This window comes from Triticum aestivum, chromosome 7B, assembly GCF_018294505.1.
Source record: "Triticum aestivum cultivar Chinese Spring chromosome 7B, IWGSC CS RefSeq v2.1, whole genome shotgun sequence".
Lineage (NCBI taxonomy): Eukaryota > Viridiplantae > Streptophyta > Magnoliopsida > Poales > Poaceae > Triticum > Triticum aestivum.
The window spans coordinates 513,599,705-513,612,900 of record NC_057813.1 but is presented as its reverse complement, the minus strand read 5'-3'; the positions used below and the strand labels follow the sequence as shown (position 1 = coordinate 513,612,900).

The 13,196-nt window shown below is 49.1% G+C and overlaps 1 protein-coding gene across 1 annotated transcript; it reads right to left on the bottom strand.

The window, feature by feature from the left end:
* Positions 1–2,457: 2,457 nt before the first annotated feature.
* On the bottom strand, positions 2,458–3,588 carry LOC123157239 (uncharacterized). Its single transcript, XM_044575498.1, has 2 exons — positions 3,152–3,588; positions 2,458–3,028 (listed from the first exon to the last, which is right to left on the bottom strand). The coding sequence occupies exons 1-2, from the start codon at positions 3,366–3,368 to the stop codon at positions 2,814–2,816; spliced, it is 432 nt and encodes a 143-aa protein (XP_044431433.1). The 5' UTR covers positions 3,369–3,588; the 3' UTR covers positions 2,458–2,813.
* Between the last annotated feature and the right edge of the window lie 9,608 nt (positions 3,589–13,196).

Below are 13,196 nucleotides of genomic sequence, written 5' to 3'. Positions count from 1 at the left end.
GTTAGTAACTACCCTTCACCTTAAGACCTCCTCCAATGCACTAATGCTAAGATGAGGTGCTAAGCACATTAAAGAGCTATAAGCAACTAAAGTCCACAATGCAAAGGTGCTTAACTTGTCGTAGCTAATTATCCTTTATTTAATGATTCAGCAACTAAAGTTATCCCTGCATTGGTGAGCTTCTTTCATTTAAGTGTTTTCTCTATGTTCCCGCGCTTGACATTGTTTCTTTCTGGGGTCACCACACCTATCTTTCTCCTCTTAATTACCTTGCCACGTCATATTTCTTGCCTACATGACAGCCTTAGCACATGTATAAGGCCAACTCCACCGCACGACCCCAAATCGTCCAGGTCTGTCCGTTTGAGGTAAAACGGACAAATCAGACGTCCCAACGCGCGACCCTATCCTAAAAAAACGTCCGTTTCTGGTCCGTCCCGACCCATCCTCGGAGCAAAGTTGGTCTGGGTTTGGGTCTGAAACGGACACGGGCGGACGAATCTTGCGTTCTCCGCGTCCGGGCAGTGTCCTCTGCATGTGAGGCCTGACCCACCTGTCATCCTCTCTCTCTGGCCCACCATGCCCACCCACCACCTCTCTCCACCTTTTTTCCTCTCTCTCCTCTGCACCACGCACACTACCCATGCCGATGCCGGGGCGAGGCCAGGGCGAGGCCGGGGTGGGCGAGGCCGGGACGGCTGCCGGCGCGGCCGGTGGCGCTGTGCCGGGGCGAGGCTGGGGCGGGCGAGGCCAGGGCGAGGCCGGGGCGGCCGCCGGCGCGGGCGAGCCGGGGCGGGCGAGGCCAGGGCGGCTGCCGGCGCGGCCGGTGGCGCCGGGGCCGGGGCGAGGCCGGTGGCGCCGGGGCCGGGGCGAGGCCGGGGCGGGCGAGGCCGGGGCGGGCGAGGCCAGGGCGAGGCCGGGGCGAGCGAGCCGGGGCGGGCGAGGCCGGGGCGGCTGCCGGCGCGGCCTAGGCGAGGCCGGGGCGGCTGCCGGCGCGGCCTGGGCGAGGCGCGGCCGGTGGCGCCAGGGCCGGGGCGAGGCCGGGGCGAGCGAGCCGGGGCGGGCGAGGCCGGGGCGGCACCGGCGGCGGCGCGGCGCAGGAGGGAGCCATGGCCGGCACCGGGGCGCGGCGCAGGCGCTCTACGCCATGTCGCTCTGGTTCTCCCCGCGGGCGCGGCAGGACGGGGAAGGCTGCAGACGTTTTTTGGGATTGGCAGTCGCGGTGGGCGCCTCGAACTAAACCCGGACACGCATGTCCGTTTTCGCACCTATTGTCACCCCAAACGGACGAAATCCGGACAAAGCGGACGTCGTTTGGGGTCTTGCGGTGAAGTTGGCCTAAGGTGAAGCATTGGGAGGGGCCTAACTGCCACTGACAGTCTGACACGCGCCAAATGCCACACGGCCATACGGCAAGCGACACGCAGTCCAGGCCAGGTCGAGCAGAGCTTTGCCCACGCGGGTCCGCGAAGCCTGGAGACGCCCGTGGCCGTGGTCAGTGGTCACGGGCCGAGCTGCCGTGCGCGGGCGCGGCGCTGCTCCGCCGCTTGTTCCGCTGGGCGCATCGGCGGGCGCATGTGATCCCGGTCAATCGAACCCGCAGCCTTTCTTATCCACCAACCTATCTCCCTTCATCTGTCACTGCCGGAGACCGAGACGGACACCGCCCGGCCCGGAAAGACACCGAGCTTTCGCGGCCGTGAGACATGACCATATCTCCCGGGAAGATTCAAAATCCAGGGAAGGAAAAAAATGAAGAATCTGTCCGGAAAATTGAAGGCCACCAGTGGTAGTAGGTCGTATCTGGGGCACCAGTTGGAGGGTGGATCAACCTGAACCTTGTGTTCCGTTCCTTGCGCAACCACGACAGCAACGCCCGACCACAGCCGCTGATATGACGACATCCCAAAGAATCAAATCCCTCAACACAAAATTGGCGGGCAAAATCGCTTTGTCTTTGAGCTGCTCGCGAGAGGGGCATGTCAGATCAAGCATGGAGCCCCAGATGAATGTGTACTCCCTCTGTTCCTAAATATAAATCTTTTTAAAGATTTAACTAAGAAGTACATACGGATGTATATAGACATAATTTAAAGTGTAGATTAATTCATCTTGCTCCGTATGTAGTCCAAGGTGGAATCTCTAAAAGGACTTATATTTAGGAACGGAGGGAGTATATTTTAAAGAGAAAATGTTGCAGAAGGAGGGGGTGCGTTTGGTTGCAAGGGCGGTCATGAATGGGTTGGGATCGTTCAGAAAATAGACATGTTTGGTTATAAAGCACATGAATGGTTCGAGCCAAAGAAAGAGAATATGCCATGAAGATGCTGAACCGTTCCACCCAACCAAATCGGTCGAATCAAATGGCCACCCTTTGCATGCATGACTATGTGAGCATGACTGGTGGTCCCGTCCTAAATAATTAGCTCACCACTTATATTCAGCCAAACACATGAATTGAATGGTTCAATCCCAAAAAAATTAAACGGTTCCAACCCATTCATACGACACCTTCAACCAAACGCATCCTAGATCAATTGGCAACGATCCATTGTTCTTGGATCAATTGGCTACTTACCCGGGTATAAATAGTACGCACTCGTACGACAGCGGGTAGAACAATTAACGACACGCACCACACAGATCGCTCGCCTGCAGCGTACGGGATGCTCACTAATTACAAAAATCTCCCAATCAGCGACGACGCTAATGAACAAGAAATGCGAAAGGCACTGGCAGCTTCGGACGGACTAAGACGGGGATGGAATGGATGTAGTAAGGATTAAACGGCGAGGTTAATTGACGCCGGTTGCTTAGTAGGAGCAGGCGGTCCTGAGCATGGAGCGGCCGCGGAGCATTCCGCGGTACAGCGCCTCCCGATTCGCCGGCATCGCGGCGCCCCTGCAGGACGGCTCGGGCGCCGCCTCCTCCTCCGGCGCCGAGCGGGCTGGGCCGTGGTCAACGACGTCGGCGGCGAAGCGCACCCGCTTCATGCTCCCGCGCCGCGCCTTCTCTCGCTTCCGCTTCTCTGCACGCACAAAGAAAGAAAGAAACAGGGGACATAACCACGTAAGAACAAAGAACTGCGCAGTGCGGGTGCGGATGAATGAAGTAACGAACGGCAGGGCTGTGGAGGTGCTGCACCACTCACCGGAGGAGGAGATGCAGGGGCGGAGCCGAGCAGGAGACGGGGACGTGGCGGCAGCGTCGGAGGAGACGAGGTGGTGGTCCGTCTGCTTGGCGCGGCAGAGCGAGAAGAGGACGAGGGTGCCGGAGAGCGCCATGGCGGTGGCGGCGAGGGCGAGGCCGGCGTGGGAGCCGCCCAGCGCGGAGCCCGCCCCCGCCGAGGACGAAGACGACGACGACATGGCACAGTGCGGCGCAGATCACAGGCTCCCGTGGGAGGCCGCGGTGGGGAGGCGGAGAGCAGAGGCCCGACGACGGCGACTATCGTGGCTCGAGGTTGTTGAGTCCTGAGGGAGGGAGGGGTGGACCGTGCAGTGCTCGTAGGCGCGCACGCTGCTCCGGCTATAATATAGCGTGCGCGGCGGCTGTGAGAAGAGCGACCTTGGTGTCCGTTGGGTCGGGTCGCGGTGGTCACGTTTGTTTTGTTTAGTTGGACAGGTTGGTTTATCGACTGGCAGAAGTTACCTGGAAAGATATTTGGCGATGGGCCTGGAATCATTGGTGTGGGGGGCGAATGGTCATTTCGTAGTTGCTGTGACATTACAAAATGGGATAAGTATATTTTTCGTCCCTCAACTATATCGAAAGTATAGAAATCGTTCCTCAACTTCAAAACCAGCAAAGCTTAGTCCCTCAACTTCTTAAACCGGATAACTTTAGTCCCTGATACTGCTTTGGGTGGTTTTACGGTTGACGTGGCATGGTTTGACTGATTCGGATGGTTTCGTGTTCGTCGACGAAGTGGAGGCTGCCGGTCACAGAACGCTGGAAACCATGTACGCCAGCTTCGGTCTGCTACTACTCCGGCCAAGCTCCCTTTGACTACATCGAGCTGCCATGCCCAGCTGGCTGTAGCGGGCGCACCACCATTACCACCCCAAGTGTACCTGCGTCCGTGTTTGCTGGAGCTGCACTTTGCCTGGTTGCCGCATCTACCGAGCTCGCGTCGTGCTGCTCGGACAACCATCGAACGCGATATTCACTCAGTCACCGCCATCGCCGTCATGCCTGTTGTACTGCTGCTGCAGCCCCAGCGTCAGCAACACGCCGCCTGCGCCGTCGCCCAAGGCCTGCCCGTCGTATATGTGGAAGTCGAGGTGCGGTGGTGGTCCATGATGCCGATGCTCTCCATCCGTGCCGGGGTGCCGAAGACTTTGACAAGAAGGCGAGCGAGCTGGCGTCATGCACATGCAGCTGCGCCCATGTCGGCTTCCGGTCATCCGCCCCAGCATGCTCGCCCGTCGTCTACAACAATACAATCACCTTGGCATGGCTACCAGCCGCCCGTGCTCATTGGACACAACATGTAGATTGTAGATCATGTGAGTTATTTGACGAAATGCACGCACATAGGGCGGTAGCTAGGCTAGGAGACCACGACTCTCATGGCCGGGACGCAGGTGACGCACCACGACATGTTGTTTGCAGGTAGAGTACATGCATGGTGCTGGCATTTTCGCCATGGACGTGGTAAGGACTCAAGGGTGGCAGCCCATACGGATGGCACCTTCGTCGGCGTCGAAGGCAGCAGGGAGCCGAGCAACGCCAAGTCACCTTGGTGGCGCAGCAGGAGAAGCACGTCGCCGGCCTATCACGCGGCCATGTGCATGCTGCAGCAACCGGTGGACTGCGCGGTATTAACGAAACCATCCGAAACAGTCAAAACCATGCATCTCATCAGTAAAACCATCTAAAGCGGTATCAGGAACTAAAATTATCCGGTTTGAAAAGTTGAGGGACTACGTTTTACTGGTTTGGAAGTTAAAGGACCATTTCTATACTTTGGATATAGTTGAGGGACGGAGAATATACTTATCCCTTACAAAATTGTTACCGCCACAAAATTAAAGCCTGCTTCCGGCGAAGAAAGGCCTGATGCTCGTGATCATCGCTGTCTGATATCTGCTCACGCATGGACGGACATGGACTGTACCCAATTCTGTGAAGTGTCCACAACTGGACCAAAAGGTTCCTAACATTCATGAACTGCTCGACTCGATCGAGCTCACTGGATGCTTGTAAGGGTAGAGAGAAGACCAGAAGCCACACGCCTCAGAACTCTCCACACGATTAATCTATGCACCTCATCAAGCGCGCGACACCGTCGGCCGGGTCCGTCCGGCGCATGCAGTAGCCCCCACCCCGCCGGGGCCCGCCCCACCCCACCTATCCCGATCCTATCCAACGGCAGAATCCGCGCGCATATTCCTCTCCGATCCACGGCAATGGCCTGAGCCTAACCACCCAGCCTCATCCGACAATTAGTGAGTATATCCATTCAATCAATCCGGTCCTTGATTCCGGCCCGGCCCTTGTTGCTGCCGGAGAGCGCTGTCGCGTGCGGTGGCTCTGCGTTGCTTCCAGGGAGCGCAACTTGTGCCTTGTGCGTACGTACGTACGTCGACGGGGACGCCACGCAAAAGAGCCCGCGCTTTGGAGCTAACGAGAATCAACGAGGGGCCTGTTAAGAATGCGCTAGTGGCTGGCTGTTGGAATATCCGCTGGATTCCTTTCACTCTCCGGCCCTCTCCGGCCGGAGTGACGATGGCGTATGGGTACGGCTACTTGCAGCAGCTGGAGTTACTATTATTTACTGGTAGTGCTAAAAGCAATTAAAGTACCGCGAAAGACATGATATGTCTCTCTCTTTGGCCGCCATCTTTTAACCTTTGCTTTGTGCTGATGATGCAATGCAGGAAACCAATTTGCCATTGTACTTTCTTCTCTCAATTATTTTTTACCATACTTTAAGAATAGAAGAATATGCATTATTATAACTCAAGACAATAGAGTAAAGGTCACAAAAGCACAACCGTCACGATATGCATGTCATTCAGACATTTGTTAAGGATTCTTCAAGAAGACAGAGGGAACATCTCACTAATTAAGAAGAAGAATTGTCTGTTTAATTAGCACACAAACATCGTAACTGCTTCACAGAACATAAGTGCATAAGGCCAACTCCACCCCACGACCCTAAATTTTACCCCATTTTGTCCAGATTTTATCGGTATGGGGTAAAAATAGGGAGAACAAACGTCGGACAGAGGCCGGACAAAATCGTTGCACCCACCGCTGCTACCCCATATTTTGTCCGGATTTTGTCCGTGGAGGGTGCACGTGGTGGGCCAAGTACAGAAAAGGAGAGAGTGACAGGTGGGGGCGAGGGCGGACACAGACGGACGAGGAGGACGCGAAGACGTCCGCTTTCTGTCCGCTTTGACCCCAAACCGAGAGCAACTTTGTTCTGGAAATGGGGCAAAAGCGGACACAGACCGGACGAAACGTCCGTATGCTCCCATGCGTTGGGTCGTTCGGTTTGTCTGTTTTACCCTAAACGGACACAAACGGACGATTTGGGGTAGAAATGGGTCACGTGGTGGAGTTGACCTAAGAACATCTCCAACGACCGCACAAAAATTCCACACCCAATAAAAGTATAGCGCGACACTGTAGTATTTTTAGGGCGCCGGGACCAACATTGTTTTAGGAGACGCCCAAAAACACGCGCTCAAAAAACACACAGTGCAAATTGTGAAGCGCGCGTAATCCGGAGCCCAAAATATGCTGCGCGCGATAGCGTTTTTCAACGCGCCTAAAAACTTTTTGCGCTACAGCTTCTGTTGGAGTTGTTCGGCGCCAAAAAACAATTTTTTAGCACGCGGAGCTCTGGGCGCCCATTGAAGATGCTCTAAGGACAACTATAGTAGATTCGCCATATGGGTTATGGAGTGTGCTCCATATCAATATGCATGCTGCGGCGGCTATGGCAAACAGAGAGTGACCATATGATGGCCTGCGTATAGACGGAAGACGACCAGATCCGAGCAAATACACGTCCACACGTCCACCGATGATGCGAGATGCACCAGTGAAACGGGGGCTAAGCGGGGAGAATCTTATCTCATGTTTAGGGAGCTGTTGTTGTCTTGCCTTCCTAAACAGGACACAAATCCTAATAAAACTCCAAGAATGATCTAAAAACGGAGCCCTCCTACTGGCAAGGGCCGGAATCCACTCTGCTCCCACGGCCGTAAGGCCATCGAAGACAAAGCGGACCGACGGGGCGTCAGCGGAAGGCGGAGGAAACCTGCCTTTTTTGGGGAGGCGACGGTTGTGTATCGGCGTGCTATTGACTTTGCTAGCTTCACGTTGAAAAAAGAAAGGAAATTGTCATACTTGAAAAGTAAAGTTGTCATCCTCACGTTATTAAACTTGTCATAAAAAAATGTTCGGAGTTGTCATGTGTTTTTGTCACACGTGTGGCACTTATCAGTGTCATAGTAAAACGGTTCGTACGTATTTTTAAGAATTTTTCTTCTTTTGCGTCGAACGTATTTCTAAGTTGATCGCATGTTAACCACCTATCATCGGTTTCCATTCGACAATTACATGCACGAACTAATCTCGCATGCATCTATTCTCCCATGCACAATCCACTATCACATCACATGGTACCATTTCTGGGCGCATTTCCTACGCACAGTACCATCCGTCCGCATGGCAACTTGCAAAGGTTTTCTCTGTTTGCTCGTCCATCAAAGCAGCATTATTAGGCACGGGCACAGGATCCCACTTGAAGATCGGCGGAAAGCGCTCGTCGTTCCCACGAGCCGGCGGGCGGGTGCGCGGAGCATCTGCCATTTGAATACTGCTCCCCCCAGGCGTCCTCGTGCTTATCCACTCCAGGATTTCCCAAAGGGCGCCCCAGCGAACATGGCCGACCACCGCGGCGTCCATCACGTCACCAGCAAGCAAACAGTAAAAAGGAGGGGAGCTGAGCGCAGCGGAGAAATCAAAATCGGTGGTGCGCCCCGTGCTTTCTTTCTCCGCGTCACGCGCCGGGTCCCCTCCTCTTTGCTTCTTCCGTCAGCATGGGGGCCTCGCCTCGCCTGCGCCCTGCGGATCGCGGGCTCGGGGCCATTGCTCGTGCGCAGCTGTCGCGTCGGGAGATCCTGTGGTGGGGGAGGCTGTCCTCCGGCGAGCCGTCGCTGTCGGGACACTTGTCGCCGTTGCGGTAGGAGCGAGGCACTCTCACGGGCCAGGGGCCTTGCCGAGCCCGCGTGTTTTTGTTTTTCTATATACAGTATAATTCATGTGGATTATCATCAATAAAGCTTAGTTCATCCCTAAAAAAATACAAACGAAATTAGTTATTATATTCTGAAACAGGATATATACGTCCTTCATTCTAAAAAAATTGTAATTCTAAATTTATCCTAAGTGAAACTTTCTTAAAAAAATTCAAGTTTATAGATACAACTTACTAATATCCACCAGCCATATGAAATCAAATATACATAGTATGCAAATGTACTTTATGATGAATCCAAAAAAATAATTTTGTGTTAAAGATGTTGGTGTAATTTCAATGGATTAGATCAAACGTTAAAAGGTTTGACTTAAAGAAATAGAGATAGTATTTTTTACGAAAATGACTCGGTTCTGTCATAAAAGTTCACTAGAAGTAGAAAGCGCCATTGGAATAATAAAAAAATCTAAAGATTTCTGGACCAGTGCACAACCACTTCGGCCGTCGGACTGAGCCGCCAACGAGCCGTCAAAACACTTGAGAAGTATAAATGAAATAAAAATAATTGGTTGTTCTCAAAATAGACTGTCTCTGTTTAAGTTTCATAACATTCATGCCAGATATCCAACTTTGTGCCACCCATACAATTTTTATTGCCTATTTGAACTCTTTTCCATTTCAATTTTTTATACACCTTGCTTCAAATTTATAGTGACAACTGTGAATTAAAATCACCATTTGTTACGTAATACTTTGTTAGCATTGTCTCTAGGTATTTAAACTGAAGAAGTATCTAGATGTTATCATAAATACACAATATTGGAAACAAGTCCTAATATTGGTACAATGTCTTATGATATTTTTTAAAGGAATACACATAAGATAAATAATAATCATTCACCAAGTTATCACATGCAAATATTCACACAACCCTTTTGAAGTGACCATTTGAGCTCGTTTTTGCTAATTTTTTGTGCACACCTTGCTTTAACAATTTTAATGGAAAATGTGAATTAAAATCACCATTTGTTATGTAATTATCTATATTTAGCATCTTCTCCAACTATTTATAAGACTAAAAATGGAAGAGTGTTTAAATGTTGTATGAAGATACTAAAACTTGGCAAGGAGTTCTAATATTGATACAATATCGTGTGATAAAAAATTGAGAAAAATACACAAGAGAAAATACAATTATTCACCAAGATTTTTTCCCAAAAACTTTGAGAAGAAAAATAAATAACAAAAATGAAAGTTGTCAAAAAATTCAAACTTGGCATGGTTATTTTAAAATTGCTATATGAGTTTGTCACAGATAAAATAATGCAGTTTTTCGAAAGTTGGAAAAACCACTAGCTTAGAAATGGTCCCTTTTGACCTACATACGACACTATTTTTTAAAGCTGGACCGAAATTCTCATTCTATCCAGAAATTCTTAAAGAATCTTAGCAATTCGACATACATGTATTGCAGAAACCGGGAAAGTTTCTGCTTAGTTGGCCCAATAGTTCTGAACTTGGGGCATATTTGGTTCATCTAGACCACAATTTGACGAAAATTCATTATTTTTAGAAATCTTCATATTCATATAATTATAGATAAATGTGAAGCACAATCATTCAACCATTTGAACTACATTGTTCACAAAAAGAAGCACAACACGACATGTCTAGCACATTGTCCAAATAATACCACATTGCCACAACTACAAATTGCTACATTTCTAGCTTCCTTATAATCCTTGTATTCTTGAATACTGCAGAAAGATACAACTATGAAAGCGACACAGTCTGTTTTTGTTACTGCATCGATTTTTTCTCGTCAACAATCCACTCCGATGAAGTTGGTCCAAGTGTCTCACTTAGCATCATAGTAGGGGGCGTGCGCGTGTGTGTGTTAATCTTGATCTGGAATGGACTAAAAATTATTAGTGGAGTTTAGGGAGAACAATATTGATACAATATGAAAATACCCATTTTATGTAAGTGAATACCTAAAATGGATACCCAATTTAATTGCAGATGCATGCAATCGCCAATTATAGTATTTGGTTTGCCTACAATGCACCCTAAGCATATTTTGGTCACTCTTTCCGGTTATACACTCAAAAATATCTTGCATAGACATAAGTTGCAAGTGCATATTTGCGTTCCTCCATGGAATCAAAGATATTCCTGGCCTTCATATGATGGCCATCCCTGTCAAAGAAGAGCACATATTTCCTCTTCTTCTTCTCCATCGTCATGTGTCACAGCCTCTTCCTCGCCAATCGCATAGCCAGCCGTAATTTTAGGATGAATCTAATATCTCCTGATTGTGACCCTCCTAGGGTTGTTTGCTTCATCTGGGTACGTTTTCTCATCATTAATGAAACACTCTTTCCTACTATATGAATCTACATCTACATGGTCCTCATTCACATCTTTTTATCAAACATCACGGACAATCAATCCTCATCGACTACATTAGTGAATTTCTCTAGCTTGCTGGCATACTACTTGAACTGGTAATGCTCATTTAGCTGACAGGGATATTTCTCAAATTCCTTGATCATAACTCTCCAAGTTACTATGACAGTGTTTACAATTAATTCATAGTGAAACCCATGGCTAATTTGAGGCTACCGTTGGCCAAATGATCAGTGCGACACTCATGCCGAATCTTCAACAACACTATCAAGTTGGTGTGATGAGGACATCCCCACTACAGTTACACCCACAACTCTTACAGAAACTCAAGTTTCAGAGATACAAGGACCAATTACTAGAGCTCAACTGCAACTTAATTATCACACTCATGTTTCTAGGACTTCACAATTGTTCATGAGAATATGATGCTACCTAAATCAAATGCTTGTTTTACTGAAGAATGAAGGACCTAGCACAGGCTAGGGGGCATACACTTGAGTATGATCAATCATGGAGATGGCAGCGGGCGTACAAGGAGTAAAGACGTAGCTTCAACTAACGGTCTAAGAAGCCATCATGATAACACAAGAGGATATGGATAGAATATATATAAGATGTCACTTTATAATTTCGTCCATTGTCCTCTATAGGTGTTGCATCACCTCAATTTTGGGTTGGGCCCATGTATTTTTGGGGATAAAATACTATAATGCAATTCTTAAGTCAATTTTACAAAGGAGACCGACTTAAGGATGGATTCACCCCCCCCCCCCGGGACCATCCTTCAATACCCCCTAGGTCATCATTTTAGGGTTTGGATTTTAGAGGTAGAGTTTTACCACTTCATTCAAATATACATGGCCTAATACTTTTTCCGAAGTTGCCTTTCACTTTTAACGAGATATTTGATGTGTATTTTTTTTCAAAAAAAGTATACCATTGTCGTGGAGTAGTCACGGCAGATGTCCTAGTGGAAGGACTTAGTCGTAGAGCCATCGGAACTAGGTTAGCTTAAAGGGGTTAAACGGGACAAAGGACACAGGAGTTTATACTAGTTTGGCCCCTTGCGGTGAAGGTAAATGCCTAATCCAGTTTGAGGTGGTATTGCTTATGTCTCGATTACCAGGGAGCGAGTTCGCTTGACCTAGATTTCAGTCTGTTGTTTTCTTGCCCTGAACCGCTGCCGAGTCGTCCCTTTATATACACAGGTTGACGCCCAGCGGCTCATGGAGTCACGGCCGGCTCATAGGCAACGTGTCCGGCTCGATGACTCCTATACATGCCTTATAATACAAGTCTTACACATAAGGCGGTTTATTTCTACGGGCCTTAAGTCATCCTTGGGCCTTGGGCCCTTATCTTGAACCGCCATCTTCAATATCCTCGTGGGCTTCATATGATGAATCGCCATAGGTATAACCCGACCCCTTTAGGCGGGTCATACCTAATAGTTATATCCCCAACATTAGGCCCCAGGTTGATTTGAACTGGTTCATGTCAATCTTCAACACTTCGAAAAAATCCTCCCTTCTTTATTTGTGCGAAAATTCATAACCTGCCATGACGTCATCCCCTGGACTTGTGATAACCTGCCATGATGTCACCTGTCATTAATTTACACAATATCCAGTATATCTCAACAGATCTTTTATCTTTAATAACCATCCCGAGAATCAAGGCGCTTGGGCAACTGGATAACCATGTTTTGGCCTCCTCATTTTTTGTGCACACTTATTAGCCTTCTCCTTATAAATAGTTACGAACAACCTCTTCTCATTTCCCCCTCTTTCCTTCATCTTCCTCCTCTCGCGACTCTCCTGTCACTCGAGCTCCGCCGCCGCCGCGAAGCACACCGTCATCCTCGTCCTTGGCCGCTGCATCAACCTGACCGGACCAGAGATCGGCGGCGCTCCACCGCAGTCCACCTGCCTTTGTAAGCGTCCTCTTTCCATGCTCCAGATCGCATTGGGGTTTCAACAGTTCATCGTGTTCTTCGTAGTTGCTTGTAGCTCTTCAACCCTAGCACCCTTTAGATCTGAAAATAGCATATAACTTGCGTGGTAGTAGTTTTGTCCCTGCTTTCAATGCCAGGGGACCCTTTTTCCTTGAAACAAGATCTCCTCAGAACCTATGAACTCCCTTGGTCTGCTTTTAGGTTTTCATTTATTTTCTTTTCCTGAACTGCCACTGATCCAAAATAATAATTGTAATCTGTGGAACCTGTTTGTCCAGTACTTAGCAATTTTTTTGCTTCGTGATAGGTCCACCTGGTCATGGCGGCTAACACCACCGACTATAACTAAATTTAACACTTTAGCAATCTTCACTCCTTGATGAATATTAATATGTTCATGGCGGCTTACATAACCCGCTGTAACTAGTCATATACCATTAGGGCCCTTTAAGCTGCCATTCTAAATGTGTGATGTAATACTTTCCCACCGGCTTAATTTGAACTGGCAAACTTTGTTCTTTTCCCTTTTAGGCTTCTTTCCTTGCAATGGCCCAAAAGACAGCCACTTCCTGTAACTAGGTTCCCTCCATAGTCACTGAGAACACCCTCCAGGAC